Source organism: Protopterus annectens, chromosome 2.part1 (genome assembly GCF_019279795.1).
Source record: "Protopterus annectens isolate FY-2018-M chromosome 2.part1, PAN1.0, whole genome shotgun sequence".
Taxonomy (NCBI): domain Eukaryota; kingdom Metazoa; phylum Chordata; order Ceratodontiformes; family Protopteridae; genus Protopterus; species Protopterus annectens.
This window is the reverse complement of record NC_056729.1, coordinates 1,564,711,896-1,564,732,703: the sequence shown is the minus strand read 5'-3', so window position 1 is coordinate 1,564,732,703 and position 20,808 is coordinate 1,564,711,896. Positions and strand designations below refer to the sequence as shown.

Below are 20,808 nucleotides of genomic sequence, written 5' to 3'. Positions count from 1 at the left end.
TGTACAGACCTGTTCAGTCTGCTGAGATCCAGAATGGCTCTCCAGTCCCCTGTCTTTTTTGGTACCAAAAAGAACCTAGAGTAAATGCCGGATCCTTGTTGGTCTGCTGGGACTTGCTGGATGGCCCTTTTTCTTAGCAGTTTTGAGACTTCTTGAACTGCTTGTTCCCTTAGATTGGGTGGAACGTCTGGAAGGGACTTGTTTGACCTTAAGGGGGTGTGAACAAAGGGAATTCGGTAGCCTCCGGATATAACGGACTGTACCCATTTGTCTTGTGTTATGACTTGCCAGGCTCTTGGGTACAGCGATAATCTTCCCCCGACTGCCTCCAGAGGTAGGCAGCCGGGCAACCCTTCAGGGATGCTGGAAGGGTTGGGAGGGTGGCCTAATGGTTAAGGTGTTTGCCTTACAAACACAAGGTGCAGGGTTCAAGTCTCACAAGGGATAATTGGCTAGGCTTAAAATGGCTCGCAAGGGCAGTTAGCTTAGTACTAATCTATGAATCTATGAATAAGGGCTTCTCAGAGAAGGATTCCCTGATGCCCTGATTTTGCAGATCCCCTCTGCCACGAGGGCGGCGTCTATTATTGTTCCCTCCTCTGCCCCTGGATGGGAACTCACCACGTGTATCCGGCAAGGCTCCCTGGGATTTCTGGAACCACATCTTTCCACTCTTCTGACCCTTGGGATATGGTCTGGAAGGAGTGGAAAAACGGACTCCTACGGCAGAGAGAGTCTTGCCTTCCTGCTCACACCTGGTAAGGGTATCCTTCACCTGTGATCCAAAGAAAGAGGAACCATCAAAAGGGGTGTTGGTGAAAGACGCTTTGAAAGGTTCCGCAAAGTTACATAGCCACATCCAAGCGTGCCTCCTTAGGGCAACGCCTCTGCCTGCAGCTCTACTCGCACCATCGGCTGCATACGAAATGAGCCTCTTGGAGGGTTTACCACTGAATTAAGAGTTGCCAGCTGGGAGGCTGCCTTAGCCTGGGCCCCCTCAGCTGATGGATCTTGGAGGGTATCTCCAAGCTCTTTCAGGAGATCTCTCTGAAGACGGGTAAAGTGGCACAGATATTTCAGGGACCTCATGGAAAAGGTCGCTGAAGAGAACATCCACTTCCCATACCTGTCCATCATCCTGGACTCCTTGTAAGGGGGATGGACAGATGAAGAAGTTTCTGCCAACTCCTTCTTTGTGGCCGCCGCTACCACCATGGCATCAACGGGGACACCTTTAGTCAAGAACTGTTTGTCCTGTGGTGCAGTAATGAATTTGGCAGGTCTTCTAGGGGTCGGTTCCACTGTGTCTGGAGCTGACCATGCCTTCTGAGCCACCACAGACATCAATGGGTCGAATGACAGAGACACCCAGGAGGTGGAAGGTCGGGATCCAAATGCGTACAGGAATACCGACTCATCCTTGGAAGGGCTTAGGGCAGTCCAGTTCCCCCTCTGCCTAAGCATCTCAAGGATGTCTGAGAAGGAGACATCTTCAGAGGGGGATCTTGGGGACCCTTCCAACTCCTCTAAGTCGGTATCTGATGCGACAGATTCGGGGGAGTCAACATGCTTGATCTTGCATTTCCTCTTGCAAGGTGGCTCCTTTGAATGATCAGGGGAGGCCTCGGAAGAGGAGGATACAGCCAAAGGGGTGTCCTGGAGTGCTGGATCCCCATGCTTGGGGTCTGGAAGAGGGGCAGAGGCTGACGCAGGCACCCTAGGGGGAGGAGCCGATGGGGTCGATCGTGGGACTGACTTGGGGGCCAGTACACTCCTCATCACCTCGAAGGCGTCCCTGCCCGGATGCAGAGAAGGCTCCGGTTCTGAAGAAACCAGAACCCCTCTCTGCACCGAGGGGGACGGCTCCGAGGCAGATGTGGGAGCCGAGCTCACCTAAGCCGAAGCCCCGAGGGGGAGAGTGGGGTCAGACAAGGGTCCGATGCCACTCGCCCCCTCGGAGCCGACGAGGGAGTCTCGGCGCCCAGATCCCTCCAGGGACGGTACCATGGAAGGGATCGGAGCCGATGACGGAACCAAAGGAGAAGGTATCGGAGCTGATGGTTCCACGACTTGAACCCCAATGAACTCCGGCTCCGAGCTCAAAGGATGAGTCAGAGGAGGAATATCTACAGACGTGGACGGAGCTGGCACCGGATGAGGGGGGGCTGGACAACATTTTGGCTAGGGCCTGCGATTTTAGCAGCCTACTGACCACTCTTTCCATGTCATGGTCCGAAAATCTTGAGGACCGAGAAGAGTGGGATGAGCGATGACTATGCTCCGACTGGAGCAGAGGTGATCTCGGAGCCGAACGTATCAACTCCAGAGAAGGAGACCTGGACCTTTTTCGACTCTCAGACGGCTCCGAGGAACGTGTCGGAGCCAACTGGGAGGGAGGAACATCGGTTCCAGCCGGAGCCGAGATGGATGGCATGGCTTCACCCAACGATGGCTCTGAACTGGGAGCCGAAGGTTTAGGTGGCCTGGAAGATTTCACGGGCTGAGCCTTCGCCGGTGAATCTTGGGGCTTAAGCAAACCCCTCAGGATCAATTTGTTTTTGCGCTCCTGCAGGACTCTTGGACTGAAAGCATGGCAAATCGAGCAAGAGTCCTGCAGGTGCATGGCGCCCAGACAATAAACACAAGAAGTGTGACCATCTGTCAGAGACATCATCTGACAGCATGAGTCACACTTCTTGAATCCGGACGGCTTAAGATCCTTGGACATCCTGGAGGAAAACCAAGGAACAAGAAACACACACGGAAAGGTTAAAGTAACTAACCACTAAAAATTGCAGACTACAGTTACCACAACCAAAAACTACAAGCAGTACTACAAACAACTATAGTTAACTATCACTAAACACCAACAGTGATAGTAAGGAAAATACATTTTTATTTATTTATTTATTTATTTTTTTTAAGGAGGAGATAGAAAGAAAAAGGTTATCCTCTAACTAAAACGGAAAACCTTTCTGAGGTAAGGAATGGGAGAGAAGGGGGGAGGGGAAACTCTCTAATTTAAACGAGTTTCTGAGAAGTAATCAGGATTTGGAGAAAACTAACTACAATACAACAGTTTTATCGAACAACTAATTCTACACTAAAAACTGACAGTTTTATGACAAGAAAAATACAATAATAATAAAGTTTTATACGACCTGAGCCAGTAGAACAACCTCGCAGCAGAAGCGGCAAACGAGATCTGGGTATCTAGCGCCACGCATCATGGGATATAGGGGGGCCTCGAGCCAGTAAGCAGCTCTTGAGCTTTTGAAGATGGCCGAGTCGGAGCCGAGGATCGGCTCTGAACCCCAACCAGCAAGAATGAAGACGAGATAGACAACTTAACATTGTCTGTTGCTGCTGCCCCAGTATTTGTAAGCTTAGGCTGGATAAACCCCAGAATCACCACTGGGGGTATTACTATTATAATTACTCACATTTCCAAATAAAATTAGGAGTATAATTATTGGCTTGCACTTTAAAATTTCAGAAAAGTTCCACATAGATCATTCAGTTAACAGAATTGTACACTACTTTAACTACAAACACTGAACTGACACACAAATTTTCAGAGGATTTGCAGAAGCACCATCACACATATGAATTAAAATAACTAAACTAAACATTATGGCAAATGTATACACAGGAAAAAGAAAACATAATAATATTGCATTGTTAGTCATACCTTCTATTATATGCTTTCTTGATAATCCTCTTTCAGTCTCTGCCCTAAAAGACAGTTGCAGGTAAGTTGAGATTTTTTCCCCTTACTTTCTCTTTTAAGTTTTAAATCAATAGGAATAATGAAAACAGGTTACTTACTTTCCTCCCCAGAATATTTTGGTGGTGATGACTAGACTTGACCTTCTGTGGAGAAAAAAATCAATACTATGTGACTTTCTATACTTTATTAGCAGTTGTTTCTAAACTCGCATTTTTTGTTTTTTTTCCTAACTACTATAGTAATACATCATGCTAAATGCTGAGTTAATATGCAACATGTTTAGAAAGGACATGTAATTAATGCAGGAAATATCTAGTAACATTAAACTGCTTAAAGGACCATTACAGTAAGAAACATCACAGCTTGATTTTTATGCAGTACTGGGTTTCGTTGTACCATCATACCTTTCAAGTACAAGTCATTACAAAGTATATTACTCATTCTGAGTTGTAAAAAGTCCACGTTCCTCAGTGTTCCCTATTGAAAAGGTCTGCCATACATTCATTGCTAACGTCTTTTTTTTTAGCTAATATCCTAGGTAAATAATTCTGAATTACACTAATTTATCAAAATAATGTTTTACAAGTATAAGGTAACACATTTTAACCATCCTGTGAGCTTTCTTGCTGAAGTTGTTAGTACATGTTCCACATTATAAGAAAACATGTTCCACATTTTAGAGATGGAAGGTTGGCTTTGTTCTACAAAAAAAAAAGGCCTGATGTGGAATAACTTACTGATGAAATTTTGTTTTTTTACTAATGGTTCTTTTCCCATAATGCATTATGTGTTCCCTCAATATAATTTTTTTTGCAAATTTTCTTCCATCTGTTTGTTCTGTCAGTGCAGAATGTCATTACTTTTGCACAGCTGCTTTCTTTCATATGTTCACAGATGTGTATTGTGCTAATGACCACTGGGGCCTTTTTAAGCCTAGCCACGCACCCCAAATCTCTGACAAGTTTCGATTCCCTTGGTAGCATAAGCAGGGGTTTGGGAGATGAAACATTTACAACCAGGTGCCTGGAAGATGAACCATTAACAGGTTGCCTGAGTCCATTACAGACATATGTGTTAAACCAGGGATGAATTTCATGTTCCCCATCCAATTGTCCAAGTTGCACTTAAAGTGAGTTAGGGAGGAACACTGCTTCACATAGATGGGGAACCTGTTCTAGAGAAGAGGTATTCTCTGAGATGCATACCTGTCTCTCCAGCACATCCTATTTATATCACAGGCATGGTTAAAGTCTTTAGAATGGATCATTTTGGTGCTGTTTAATTTGCGGATATGCAGGAAGTCTGCCAGAGTGCGGTCCTACACCACATTTCATGCTAGGCATAGATTTCCCCTCAACAGCCTGCATGAAACATAACACAGGGATAGGGCTTTGAGGCAGTCTGCATAGGACATGTTATTTACACCCTATATTCTTTTAGTGAGAAACCTATGTTCCAATTGTTGCATGTGCCTGGTTAGGTATATACCAAATGGGTTACTGTATTTAACAACAGGTCTGATGAATGCTGAATACAGTGGAACAATGACATCCTTGGACCTAGATGCCATACCTTTGCTTATACGTTGCACAACGCAGACTGATTTCCTTACTAATGTAGACGTGATGGTCAATGGCTAGATTAATGTTTACATGTGTCGGGTTGACTCTTAGGCATGTGTTGTCAATATGGTAGTTATTGGAGATGGCTGACTTCCCGAAGGATGCTGTTATGCATTTCTTGGCATTTAGTTTTAGTCCATGGCTCTGACACCAGTTAACTGTCAGTCCTTCCTGGAGAACATTAGTGTCTGTGGGGGATTCTAGGACTGCTCCTAATTTACAGTCATCTGAAAAAATGGTCAGCCAGAGGCCTCTGGCATTAAGAGCGTCTGGCAGAAAGTATGTGCACATTTTTAATCACTGACTACTTTAAGAAATGTGTGTTATTATTACTTTGATTAATGTCCATTGCAGCTTCAAAACAGGTGTTTATGAACCACTTTTGTCTCAGCAGAAGCAGAGTGATTAAATGAGCTGGTTCTGTAAAAAAACAGAAACTTCTCAAACTAAAGAATCCTCCTCCATTTGCTGACATTTTGGAAACAGAGGTGACTTGTTTTTGCACAGTATGCCTGCAACCTCATATATTCAATAAGCTTACAGCTTCAGTAGGACTGACAGAAATCAGAACTTTGAAACCTCTATATACAGGTTTTCCAGGTACAGAAATCTTAAATGCAACATCCAATGTAATGTAACAGCTGAGGAAAACATTTTTTAAAAGAATGTATTGTGAGATTTCATCCAACCCAAAATGTTAAACACTGAGTAAATGAACATCACAAAAATGTCAAAAATTATTGAAACAACTATATCATGCTCTATTTATGTTTGGCAGTGTAAGGACTGCTTTGTAGGAAGCAAAATGAACTTAAGGTGTTTTTATCTCTCAAGTCATAGATGTTACTGTCCTGTACTACCAAGGTAATAGTGTACGTTAGCTAAGCAATATACTTTTAATACAAGATTTACAAGGGAGCAGAATTAACAGTAGTTAGTACTTACAAAATGGGTATTCTTAAGCGGCCTTGCATCTAATGAAATTAACAAGCAGTATTTCATTTCTCCAGCCTAAATCTTTACATTGGTATTATTCTAAACTATTTGGAATTTCTTCTCTTTCTCACTGTAGCAGAACAGAATTCAGTATAGAAACCCATTAGAACCAATGAAGCCAATGGTGGATGGACTGAGAACTGCAACAAGGCCTAATGTTACAAGTAACGACTTAAAAAAAAATTCAGTCTTAAGAGGAAAAGAGGCTGATCAAATAGTGTAATTATCTCACTTATACGTTAAATGTTAGGTATACTATCTCACTCAAATGCGCTACCTTACTGAAAGAATAAGAAGGATTACAAAGTTTAAAACTTAAAAGAAAAGGCAATATAACCACTAGTACCCTTCAGGAATCTGGATGACAAAAGCATGTTAAAGCAGCCGTTCAGAACTGACCTTGCAAATTCAGTCCTTCGGAGCTAAATAACCACTTTATAGTCTTTATTACCACTTTCTAACAACTTTATTTTTTATTTATATTAGTTTTATAACTTTTTAACCACTTTATAGCAGCAATGTGCTGAGCTGATTGTGAACAATGTGACCTACGCTGAGTCTGAAAATATAGCAAACCTACTGGCTGATATATTTAGCTCTAACATTATTCCTCTCCACTCCTTCTGTCCCTCAAGCTATACCTGAAAATGGCTCTCCTCTAGCTATCACATAACACCTAATCCTAAAAGTGCTATCAAAAGCTAAAAATACTGCATCAGTGCTTTCTGACTAAATACCTGGATGCATCTTAAATAGCATAAAACATGATTTACCCACACTCCTAACAACACTGTTCAAGCACAGCCTTCAGACAAGTTTTTTATCAAGCAAAGGATGAACAGCTACAGTCATTCCCCTACATAAGGAAGGATCTTCTACAGACCCAGGCAATTTCAGATCCATAACACAAAACAACACAGGCAAAACGGTATTAAATAACGACCAAGGCCAGTGGAAAAGACCCAAACTTTAATGTAAAATGTACAAAAACCAATACAAGCTCCAGTGCCTTGGCCAAAAATGCCTTTCAAGAGTAAAAAAGCACAACACCAACAAACAATTAAAAACATCACTGCATTAAAAAATCCACCAATAAAAATAATTCAATTAAACAATCAAATAAAAAAACAGTCAAGTAAAATAAATCAATTCAGTTCAAGAACCCTATACTTTATAGAAATACTTTCCAATCGCATTCTAAATTTAAGCCATTAGGGGTCAGCATACCATATTTGAAAATCAATAAACTCTTTAAAACGTAGCTTCTGTTTTAACTCACTGTCCTTAAAGACTTTTACCTTTTCTAATATGGTACCCTGAAGAAGATTTTCATTCCTATTATGGCACAAAGAAAAGTGCATGGCAACTGAATTTTCCACCCTTTGGTTTCTTATGTCCCTCAGGTGTTCTAAAAGCCTAGTTCTAAATGTTCTTTTTGTTTCCCTATGTTAAAAAGATTACATGGACACTTCAGAGCATATACTACCCCTTCTGTACTACAACTATACAACTCCGTAGGTGTGTAAATCACATTATTAATTCTGTCAAAAAATTGAACTACATCTACAACCAGAACAATGCTTACAAGGAATAATACAAGTGGATGATGGGGGTGAAGGGTGGGAGTGGCTACTGTTATAGTTAAGTTTAACTTGCAAAACTGTATTATGATCATTATTCTCACTGCTGCAGTAGCCTATGGGAAGACTATCAGAGCTTACAAAGATAAGGGTCTAGGAGTCCGTGGAGAATGGTCCTAGCAAATCCTGCTATAGACCTCGAAAAGGAATCCACTTTGTAGTGTTTTGTAAACTTATGAATGGAGAATGAAGTTGTGGCCTCTAGAATGCTTCTTGAGTCCACCTCTTTCCAGTATGCCATTGTAGGAGCTAATGCTCTAGTAGACTATGAAACTGATAAATAAGCATTTCAAAGTGCATGTAAAGACAAAAAGCAAAAGTTAAAACACACACAAGGATATAGTCAGGAAGGTACAGCAAACGTTTTATTATGCAAATTCCAGGTTTGAGCCTTTGCATCCCTAAATAGTGTAGGACATCGTCTGAAATAAATTAAAAGCCAGCAAAAAATCCCTTTAATACATTACCAAGATATCACATAATCAAGAAAGTCATGTGGTACCCACAAAACTGAACTCACTTGCAACAGAAACCACTAGTGCACTGATAAGACCAAAAAAACATACATATAACACTGATGATTTCTTGTTAACAGTGGATAGCATCAATGTATTTACATTCATTACACATACCATTGGTCTTGGACTGGTTTGGGTCTGTTACTGACTCTATCAACAACTATTCAATGATGATGTGAGGGTTTTCACTTATTTTTTCCCCAATATATTTTTATTGTATTTTCTTCTTTTTTTTTTAATACAAGAAAAGAATGACAGAAAAATATAAGGGCAAGGTACTTGTAATATCAAGTTGCAGTAACCTTAATATGGTATATATAACATGAACCATCAGTGTTAAACTAGCAATATACCAAATTAACTAACAATCAAGCTGTTCATATTGAGCTGTAAAACAGAAAATACACAGAGATAATATACATCATACTGAAATCTGACATTAAAACACTTGCATCAAGACATTCTAGCCTACCTAACTTATGTTATATCTTGTACTATGTACACTAATGTCACCTTAGATGTTCATCTTATATATATTACCATGACCTGCCCACTGTTGTTGTGGGAAAACATTTTACAATACTAATTATCTTTAGTTTCCCTTATTTATATAGAGTAATACTGATGGTGTAGTCCCTTGCTCATAAATCAGTTTTGTCCTAAGATTTCCATAAGCGTTTTCCAATGTTTCTGATAGTAGGATAGTTTTTTTGGCTTCTTGTAATTAGTTTGCTGCTAATAAGTACTTTATAGCCATTCCTTTAAATTCTTCCCATGTGATTTTACTTCTATCTAACCAATTTTGAGCTATGTATGATTTCATCACTGCACACAATGATGTGTTTATTTTCATAGGAAAAAAATGGTGGGGAATACATGTAAAATTGCCATCTCCCATGACAGGGTAGATTTAGTATATCCCTTTTTTTCTAACTTGGTTCTTAATGAACACCATAGTTTGCAAACATTCTTGCAGCTCCAAAAATATGAAAGGTGTCGGCAACGCTGTTTTGGCATATGGAACAATAAGGGGAGTGTGAGGGATTCATTTTACTTAGAATGTATGGGCAGTCTATTCCAGAGACTCCCCAGACTCTGGAACAGACTGCCCATACATGTCAAGCAGAGCGCCTCTTTGGCCCTGTTCAAAAGGAACCTTGACGACTGGATGGGAGAAAGGAAATCACCCCGAGGATCATGGTAGTCGCCCTGCTAGACAGGGGTCCAGGGAAGTAAATAGTGTGGGAAGAAATAGCCAGGGAATTGTTATGGCTAGGCTTGTATAGGTCCTAGGGCTGATAGCCTAGTACCAACCTATGAACTTATGAGAAAGAGTGGTGTGTGATAAGCATTATTAGTCATAATTTGGGTATAAATTAGTTTTTTGAGGGGGGTTAATTTCAAAGTAAGTTCAACTGCAGCAGATTTTTGTTCAACAGTAATCTTATTATTTTTCTCTTCCCAAAATTTTGAATATAGAAGTGTAACTTGATATCTAATTTTTATTAATCTATACGTATTTGATAACATTTTAGATCTCAAAAGTAACAGGTTAATAATTTGTTGATATAGCTGCATGTCTTGGTTATCTATTTTAACATTCATAGTAATTGTGTTAATCAGGTATATTAATTGGTTGATTATGGTGTTATACCTTTTATTTGCTTCAAATCTTTGCCTAATATTTTCAATTGAAAGGCTTTTGATCTGGTAGAAGTCCCATACAGTGATGTTTTTAATTTTTGGATAATGAGTCAGATTTATCATAGTATTATTTAATTTAATATTAGGATTAAGGTGTATTGGTTGTCTTAGTAAGAAAGTATCCTTAAGATTTAGGGAGGATAACAGCTTTTGAAATATTAATGTGTTTCTCATGATTATGGGATGGCCTTAAAATGCTTTAACGTCTTAGAATTTAGAAAGGGTACTGCTTTAGGATTTAAATTGTATAAGATTAGATGACTGTAATATATTTTAATCCATAATGAATACCATGCTTTGTTGGAGGGCTCAGAATTTGCTATTTGTATAATTCGACTAGCGTTTATAATGTTATAGTATGTCTGGAACTCAGGTAGACCTACACCTCCTTTTTGTTTGGGTAATGTTAATTTAGTGTATTTTATTCTTGTAATTTTTGGATGCCAAATACATTTTCCTAGTAGTGTTTCAAGTTTGGAAAATATTTTTTTTGGTATATTTTGATTAATAGCAGTAAAATGAAACAATAATCTTGGAAGAATATTCATTTTAACTATAGCTGCCTTAGATAGTGGAGATAGATTGAGATTTAACCATTTCTTAGTGTCTTCAGTGATATTAGTCCAGGTTTTGAGCAAATTGTTTTTAGTCATATCAGATTGGGGTGAGTGAACATGATACGCAGATATTTGAGATTATAATTGACTTTCATTTCAGTTTCAGGGAAATAGAATTCCTTATGTCCTAGAGTATTCAGAGGGAATATGACTGATTTATTTGGGTTATTTATTTATTTATTTCAGTTTGTTAACCGGGAAAGTCCATTGGGCCAAGGTAGCCCGTTTTTAATGGAGACCCGAGGAGAAAAGCTCCAGACAGAAAGACAACATACAATATACAATGTATTAGTAGATATTTTTGAGAATTTTTCAATGGAGTTTAATATCTTATTCAAATCTGTATTAGGGAATTCAAAATAGATGTTTAGATCATCAGCAAAAGCTGTATACTTTTTGGGGATTTTCATAAGATGGTGATAAGTTCTTTGTGATATTTTAAGAAGTAGAGGTTCTATGTATATACTGAACAGATATGGTGATAGTGGGCATCCTTGCCTTGTACCGTTAATAATTTGAATAGGTTTTGATTGCTTTTTATTTATAAACAGTGTTGTCGTGGCATTTTTGTATAAAGCCCTAACCATGTTTATATAGTCTTCAGGAATGCTAAATTTCTTGAGTATCTTTAATAAAACATCAAAATTTACTCTGTCGAATGCTTTAGTTGCATCTATTGACAGTGCATAGCTAGGGCATTTATCATTCGCTTTTAAACTGATGATTGAATCAATGGTGAATATACTGTCATATATTTGTCTAATGTTCATAAAACCTAGTTGTTCAGAAGATGTGATGAGAGGTAAGATTTTTTTGATTCTACTAGCTAGGACTGTAGAAAGAATTTTGATATCAATATTCACGAGTGCTATCGGCCTGTAATTGTTTGGATTTGATGTGGTCAGACTTAGGTTTTGGTACGAATATAGTTTTTGAGTTACTGATATACAGGTCTTTGGTACCATACTTTATGTATTCATATACTTTCAGTAGTATTGGAGCTAATTGATTTCTGAAAGTCTTGTAAAATTCCACCACATATCCATCTGGCCCTGGTGATTTACCTGGTTTCAACTTATTTACAGCAGCAATAATTTCCTCTACATCTAAGGGAGCTTTAAGGTTATTTATTTGTGCGTCATTCAGTACTGGAAATTGTAACTCTTTGGTAAATTAATGAAATAATGACTCATTAAACTGGTCATGGGGGCCATATAGTTTTTGGTAAATCTCTTCAAAAGCCGCTATAATCTCTTCGTCTGTATCTACAGACTTGTTATTATAATTTAATTGCTTTATTTTGGTAGGGCTTTTTTTATGTTTGTGATTCTTGCCAGCGCTTTTGAGGGTGATTCAGCCCATTTGGCATATTTGTGAAGAAGTTTAATATCATTGATTGAGTACTGTTGTGTTTGAATTTCACGTAATTGTCCCTGTAGTGTAACCATTTGACTTTCAAGTACTGGTGAATGATTAATTTGTAATTCTGACTCTATGTTTTTAATTTTAATTCTATTGTTAAGACTTTTTCTTTGTTTAATTTTTTATAGAGAGCAGCTTTTTGAATTAATATTACCCTAACAGTGGCTTTTGTCATTTGCCATTAAATGTCATAAATTATATCTGTTACTTCTAGATTATTTTTAGCTTGGGTGAGAATGTCAATGATATTCTGTGAAACTTCTTTATTTTTTAATAAGTTAGTATTTAACGTCCAGTTCGTAACTCTTTGGAGTCTTTGCACTGAGCTCGCCAACTTTAGTGTAATGTTTATTTTTGCATGATCTGATAATTGTTCTAGGTTCACTACTGTAGGTGACTGTATTACTTAATAGAACTTCAGATATTAAAATATATATCTATTCCAGACCAAGACTTGTGGTATGGTGAATAATAAGTGAATTTACTAGTAGTTATACGATTTCTATAGTTTTCAAATGGGTCAGCTAACTTAAAATCTTCCATTATTTCAGCTATTAGTGTAGTGAGCTGAACAGGTTGCTTGTTATCCTTATTTGTCCTATCAAGTTCTGGATTAATTAACATATTCCAGTCACCTCCTATGATATAGAGATAATTAGGAAAGTTCTCTAAGATTCTATATAGCTCATATAGATAGGTTATTTGATGCAAACATGGAACATAAACATTCAGGACTAGGAAAGGTTTTTTAAAAGGCGACAGTTCACAAGTAAAATAACACCATCTGCCATTTGGGTCATAACTACCTTTCATTATAGTGCCATCAAACAATTTTTAACTACTATAGCAATTCCCCTAGAAGCCGTACTGTCACCAGCAGCAACAATATATTTCATCCATTTTTTTTGTATCTTTCTCCCATTGTTCTTTCAACATATGTGTTTCCTGAATGAAAGTTATCTGACTTAGATTTAAAAATTAAATGCATTAATAGATTCTACTTTTTCTTATTTTGTAAGCCCTTTACATTCCATGAATCCACAGAAATCATCTAAAAGCTATAATACACAGAATGCTGGCTTTCAGAATTAATGGAAGTATATAGGGACAAAATATTTCAAAATTATTAGAATTTTTGGTACAATTCGATGGTGTGAATATAAGTGTGACATCACTCCCTTTCACCCCCCCCGTGCATACCCACACTAGCCTGCTCACTAAAAGAGAGTTAAAAAAGAACATTTACAACTATAATACAAAACGTTTCTGTCATTCTAAGTCCCAGCAATAAAAACAACACACATAAAAGCTTGCCCAAATAAAGCATATATAAGAGATATGATTTCTAACCCTTTCTTCATTTAAAAGTAATTAAGCTGAGCATTTTCTAAAACAGCTTTTAACTGAGATTTAGATATCTAGCTTAATAGGCAAACTAAACATATTACAATTCAAAGCAAACTGTAGCTTTTCTGTTATGTTCACACACAGAAGATAACTGCATGCACAACTGATTTTAACTTGATATAATTTTGTCAGTCATTGTTTGCATGCTCTTTATTTTGATGGTTTCAAGTACAGTCCTTTTTAGTGTACAGCAGTCCTTTACTTGTTGGGTCTGTGTTTACAGTTAAGGACATTTATAGTCCTAATTATCCATTTATTATGTATGAATCAAGCACATATACATCTAAGAGTCAGTGTTGTGATAATAAAAAAACAGTATCAAAAAGTCTTTCATAGTCTCTGCTGTTCAAAATTGGTATGCTTACATTTTTGATGCATACTTATTTGGAAGCTAGTGGTGGTGCTGCGGTAGCATTGTCGCCTCACAGTAAGACGTTGTCCTGTTCGATTCTCAGCTAGAGCGTCTTCTGTGTGGAGACATGCGTAAATGGGCATACCTTCGTTGAAGGTTGTGCGTCAGGGCCGGCAACTCGGCACGTAAAAATCTACTGCCAATCATTAGCGGACCGGAGTTCCGCTGTGGCGACCCCTAACCGGGAAAAGCCGAAAGACACAACAACTTATTTGGAAGCTAAAGAAAACATATATAAACAGTATATAAAACAAAACAGACCCAACTACATTACTTTGCATTTCCTAATAAGGGCTAGTTATTTGTTGCAGCTGCAGCAGCTGCTGCAGCATCTGACCCAGAAGATTTTTATTGGTCCAGCTTGTATATATTCAGGAAAGAAAAAAATAACAAGAAAAGAAAACAAGAACCTACATATTTACATTTGTATATAATTGAGTAAACTGCTGTACTTTGTTCTAGGCTGGATTTACCTTCCGGAAGCCATTTGCACGAGATTCTTCACTTTTTAATCAGGAAAATACAGATCCAAATGTTTCCGGAAATGTGAAAGCCTTGCTTTCATTTTTATTTGCAAACGCAGGTTTTCGGTGTTGTTTTGGGCTTACATGGATGCCATAGTTGTTCCTTTGACCTCAGTTATGCTTAATCTTCCTGATTCATGGTCGCAGAGGATTATGGGTGTTGTCGTTCGTTCACAATGGCATGGCTATACTCCTTGAGGTGAATTCGGAATGCCCAAACGGAAAGCAATGGATTTAGTTAGGAAAAAGGTAATTTAAGTATTTTACCTTGTCGTTTAAGACAATTTAGCATGCTATAGATGTATGTAAGCATATATTCATTGTATTAGGAGCCTTTTTAGGTCAAAGCAGACTACTTCTTGGCAGTTCTTTAAAGGTTTTGAGAAAAGCCGTTTTTGCTTCCTCATTTTTTTACTGCATAATTTAAGCCATTGTATTGAAACTGCAGAGTTGCTGGATATTTCATTTGGAATCTAATATTTTTGCTTACTAATTAAGTGAAGTAAGGTGATAGAACTGATCTTAACTGTTTTATCTGTAGAGGCAGATCCTGAGCAAAGGTTATCTTGCAGCCTTTCCATACAATGTTTTTTCTATTTTTTTTTTGCAGCTTGAATTATTGCTCGAGTATGTGAAGCATTTAGAATCCTTACATATATTTGTCTGGGGGCATCCAGGGTTTGAGATTTTCTCAGACATTGGTGTATTCTTTCACTAACAATTATTTGGGATAGTTCTTTGTTATCAAGAAGGAGATCAAAGATATTTTTTGCCACATTAGTTAGCTATGATTGTTGATTGTTCATATTTTTCTGGGATGCCTCTGATCAATACATTATCTCTCCTTGCTCTAGTTTCAAAATCAATCAGTTTTTGTTGTATTTCTTTGACTGAGCTTTCAGTGATGGAAGTAGCTTTCTGAATTTCTTCAATCTTTGTCTCATTACTCAGTATTCTAGCCTCAGTTTTATCCAGTCTGGTTATTATTTGATCTAAGTTGTTGCCAAACCCTGTAAGTTTTGAAGAGAAAGATTGTATTTCTGTTTGCAGAGGCATCAAGGCTACTTTTAGATCCTCCGTGTCAAAAGATTGATCACTTTTTGTTTTCATTCGATGCTTTGCAGCTTCAGCTTGTGATTTGGTAGTTTTCTGCCTGTTAGTGTTAGTTTCTTTTTCAGGAGAAGCAATTTGAGATAATCTTGTCTTAGATGTGTGTGTTTCATTTTGGTCCATTTTTCTTTGTTATGTGAAAGCTTGCTTCTTTTCTTCTTTATAGCTGCTACTTGCTAATTGCAGGCCCGAGCACATGTACATAAATCACTGCTATGTCATCTCCCGGATCCAAGGTATGTATTTCTTATTTTTACAATCCGAAGTTAACAATAAGCTTCACTCAGATAGGGAATTAGTTTCAATTACGCAGGAGATGCTTTTTTGTAGATTTTTCCTGCAGCAACAGCCTTAGATGAGGTTAGATTCGTAGTTAGAAGTTGGGGCAAGCTAAAGTGTGTGCTGTCTAGCTGGCAACCATCTTAGAATCTGCTTTTCACTAATTTTTATGGCTATAGTTTTGACTTTGAATTTTACTTCGATGGACAATGTTTTCAGCAAATGTCATGATTAGCTATGGAGCCTGCTTTGGCCCCAGTATATGCAAACACAGTTTTACATTTCTTGGAAAAGAACTGTGTGGTAGGTTTGACATTTGAAAAGGCAGAATCACTTTTTAGATGACATTTTCACCATTTGAACAGGAACTAAAGTTGAAGTTGTGAAGTTTTTTTTGACTGCTTATAGAGTACACCACTGAGTTTTTGAAGTTCACTTATATCATCAACCCAAACCACATTAACTTAGATATTGTTTATAAAATGATAAGGCAAATTGTTACAGCTAGACAGTTTCTCATAAGCCAATGTTTTCTAATAACTACTGATACTGGCACCAATATAGGCAAAATGTAGTTTAGTGAGGGTTCCATTTGTGAGTCATTCGCATTTAATTTCCGAGGGATTCCATTTGTGACTCATTCGCATTTAATTTCCAATATTTTTAGATGAGTGCGAGAAGTTGAAAAATATGTTTTTTGACCATGATTATTCTTCTAGGACGGTAAATTCCTTATCTGAAGCAATATGGTTAGGCACAGACATATGATGATTTATTTTAATTCTAAGGAATGTGGGCATGAACAACACTTTTGCCCACAGGGATCTTTCAGACAAAACTACTTATACCAAATTACACACATTGTTACAATATTAATAGATACAACAAACAGGAAATGCAAAAACAGTTGCAGCATATTTAGACAGAGAGTTGGGGAGAGAAACTGACTAATGTTAAGAAGTGAGTGAAGAAAAGGAAGTATAAGGTATGGTTAGATACCTGTTTATATTTATGAGTATAGTTTATCCTGTGGTTGAGCAAGAACTGACAAATTTTGGCTAAGAAGTCTTTCAGAATGTCTTTAAAGTACTAAAGGCAGGGTAGTGGCCTGATGGATATAACTAAGGAGTTTCAGGCCTTAGCAACATGGTGTGAGTACAGACCATGCTCAGCAGACTTGATAGATTTATGAACAGAGAGAAATTTTTGGTCATTGGATTGTAATGATCAAGCAGGAACACAGTAGTGTGGGATGTCACTTAGCGCTGGACAAGTGGATGGATGCTGGATAATTTTATAGGTGGTAAAATGTTGCATATATGTTAGTTGATGAGGTAGTTCTAACCAATTTAGGCTTTTTAGTGCTATACAGCAGTGGGTTCAGAAATGGGTAAATTTATCCACTTTATTACAGCATTGTTCAAGTTTTTCTTTTTGTGATGCATGGAGGTTAGTAAAGACAGGAACACCATAAAGTAGTGAGAGGAGGACTTAAGTACTAACAAGTGTAGTCTTAGTTGTATCGGTGAGATCATTTTTGGCTTTTTATGCAATTTTATATACGTGGTTCAATTTAAGTTTATCATCCACTATTATCTCTAATAATTTTCTATGAAATGTGACTTCAATGGCTGTATTATGAGGAGAGAAGAATTTTAAATTTTGTTTTTTCATGTGAGAGGGATTTGGGGGAAAACAATTTTTTTTTTTGGTTGAGCATGAGTTGTGAGTTACAAAGCCATGTTGCAGTGGCTGTTAAAGCTTCCTGAGTAATTGTTCTGCAGATGTGCTAGGTTGTCTGATGTGCATATGAGTGTGGCATCATCTGAATACTATATTAGGGAGACCTGTTGTGTGGATGCTTAGAGGGCATTGGTGATAATTTTAAACAGGAGGGAACAAGGATAGAGAGTTGTGGTACATCAATGGTGACTGGCAGGGGAAGAGAGAGGGCAGAGTGCCATTTAACTGACTTATACTTACTGGAAAAGTAGCTTTTGAACCATAGAAAGATAGGCTAAAATAAGAAGTTATGTACCTACCATAACGTTCCATGTTAGTTGTCTTCTCTCACCTTCTTTCTTGCTTGATGGGTTCGGAGCCGATCCTCGGCTCCGACTCGGCACTTGCTTTAGCTCGAGAACTCCTTTTACCAGCTCGAGGCAGCCCCATATCCCATGATGCAAGGCGGTAAGTACCCAGATCTCGTTTGTTGACAAAGGGCAATAACACCAAGCATAAAATACTTCCCAAAGGAAGAAGAAACTTACAGATGGAAAAGGACCAGGTCTGAATGGTCTTTAGCATAATAGTTTCTTATACAAGGTCTGTCCAGGCCAGGGGGAAGGAGGGAGGGTCGCAAGAAAGAAGGCGAGAGAAGACAACTAACATGGAACGTTATGGTAGGTACATAACTTCTTAATGTTAAGTTGTCAATCTCGCCTTCATTCTTGCTTGATGGGACCACGGCCCTAGCACCTCTATCCTGGGTGGCTCAATGGAACAAACTCTTGAGGACTGTAGAGCCAAAACTGGCTCTGTCCCTGGAGGCCAAGTCCAATTTGTAATGGGAAACAAAAGTGTGAGGAGTGGCCCAAGTGGGCGCTGCACAAATAGTGTCCAAAGGAAGTCTAGCTTGAAAAGCTGTAGAAGTAGCTAAACTCCTAGTTGAATGTGCTTTAGGTTTTGAGCACAGCTGTTTTCCCCTGAGCGTATAAATTTCAGTGATGACCGAAGAAAGCCATCTGGACAAAGTCACTTTAGAAACAGGAAGGCCTTTTTTATTATCCGCATAGGAAACAAAAAGTTGATCAGATTTTCTAAATTTTTGTTCTGTCCAAATAATATCTAAGTTGACGGTGGACGTCAAGATAATGTAGCTTTTGTTCAGCTCTATCTGAATAGTTAGGAAAAATACAGGGAGATCAATGGATTGATTCAGATTGTTCTTTGAGGCGACCTTAGGTAAAAAGGATGGATTAGTTCTCAAAGATACTCTGTCTTTGTGAAAAATCAAATAGGGGGTCGAACCGAAGAGCATGAAGTTCAGACACCCTCCTGGCAGATGTAATAGCCACTAGGAATAAAGTTTTCCAAGAAAGATATTTCAGGGAACAAGAAACAGCTGGCTCGAAGGGGAAGAATCAAGGATGTCAGCACTAAATTTAGATCCCACTGAGGAGGAGGATTCCTGATTGGAGGCTTTAGTAGGAAAATTCCTTTCAAGAAGGCCCTGCAGAGCCTATGGGACATAATATTATGATCTGCTATCCCGACATGAAAATTAGAAATAGCAGCCAATTGAACTCTGACTGTGGAAGAAGAGGAGCCTGCATGAAAAATCTCTGCTAAGAAGTCCAGAACTGCCTGAACAGGGGCAGTAAAAGGATCAATATTTTGGGCCTTAGCCCAATAAGAGAAACGCTTCCATTTGCTTGTGTAAATCCTCCTGGTAGAGGATTTTAGTGAAGCTACTATGATGTCTCTAACTGGGTTAGAGATCAAAGGAAGCCTGGCTAAGGAAGGAAGTGGAGCAACCATGCTGTGAGGTTGAGAGAAGGGATTGACCGGTGCAGCTGACCGGATTGGTGAATCAGTAGATCTGGCACTGGGTCCAGATGCCACGGCTGCACCAAAAGGTGATGATGGAGGAACGGGAACCAAACTTGTCGAGGCCAGTAAGGGCAATGAGAATCAATTTGGCTCTCAAAACGGTAGCTTTCTGGATCACCTGAGGGATCAGAGGAAATGGAGGGAAGGCATAAAGAAGTCCCTGGGGCCAATCCTGGGTCAGAGCGTCTCTGCGGGGATGGCCTGATAGAGGGAAGAGGGTGAAGAAGTCTGGACATTTGCTGTTTTGGGGAGTAGCAAAAAGATCGCAACATGGACGACCCCATTCCAGAAAAATCTCTTCCGCTATAGATTGCTTGAGAGACCACTCGTGAGGCATGAGGATAGCTCTGCTCAATCTGTCCGCTATAATGTTGGTTTTCCCAGGGATATGTGTTGCTACCAGAAACCGATGAGAGGAGATCACCCATTGCCAAAGTCTGAGCGCTTCTCGACACAAGGGGTAGGACTTGGTTCCGCCCTGTTTGTTGATATACCAAACTACAGACATGTTGTCTGTGTGGACTGCAATTGTCCCTACGGGAAGAAAGTCGTTGAGGGCTTGCAACGTTAAAAGCACTGCTCTCATCTCCAGGACATTTATGTGCAGATGGTACTCGAGCGGTTGCCACGTCCCATGAACCATCCTGCCCTGATAATGACCCCCACCCGATCAGGGAGGCATCCGTGGTGACAGTGGCTATCGGGACGGGGTACAAAGCACCTGCCTTGGTGAACCTGAGACGATGTGATCCACCAAGCAAGATGCTGTTTGCATGTCTGTGTCACCAGAATCTGGTGACGCATTGGGAGTTGCTGGTATGACCACTGTGTGAACAGCATCCACTGAAGGAGGCGCATGTAGAATCGAGCCAGGGAAGAAGAGTAATGGCCGCAGCCATGAGACCTAATACCTTTAGAACCATTCTGGCCTGTACTTTCTTGCTGGCCAGAATGATCCTGACATGAGTCTGAATGTCTGAAACTCTTTGTTCTGTAAGGGTAGCTGACATCCGAACAGTGTCTAAGTTTGCGCCTATGAAGGTAATAGACTGGCAGGGCGATAAGGATGACTTTTCAAGTTGATTGAGATGCCTAAATGAGAACAAAGGTCTATTGTGTAATCCCTGGCTTGTATAAGCTGATGCCTGGTGGTGGCTGACAGGAGCCAGTCGTCGAGATACGGAAACACCTGGAATCCTTGACGTCTCAGGTGAG

General features: G+C 39.1%; 1 protein-coding gene across 2 annotated transcripts in view; it reads right to left on the bottom strand.

Annotated features, from left to right (window-relative positions):
• Positions 1-20,808, bottom strand: part of KCNAB2 (potassium voltage-gated channel subfamily A regulatory beta subunit 2) — a 1,357,533-nt gene that overhangs the window by 564,318 nt on the left and 772,407 nt on the right. For both annotated transcript variants that reach the window (XM_044063012.1, XM_044063011.1), the window contains 2 exons: positions 3,829-3,873; positions 3,692-3,735 (listed from right to left, as the gene is read on the bottom strand). In XM_044063012.1, the coding sequence (XP_043918947.1) occupies positions 3,692-3,735; positions 3,829-3,873 (89 nt within the window). The remainder of the gene's footprint in view (positions 1-3,691; positions 3,736-3,828; positions 3,874-20,808) is intronic.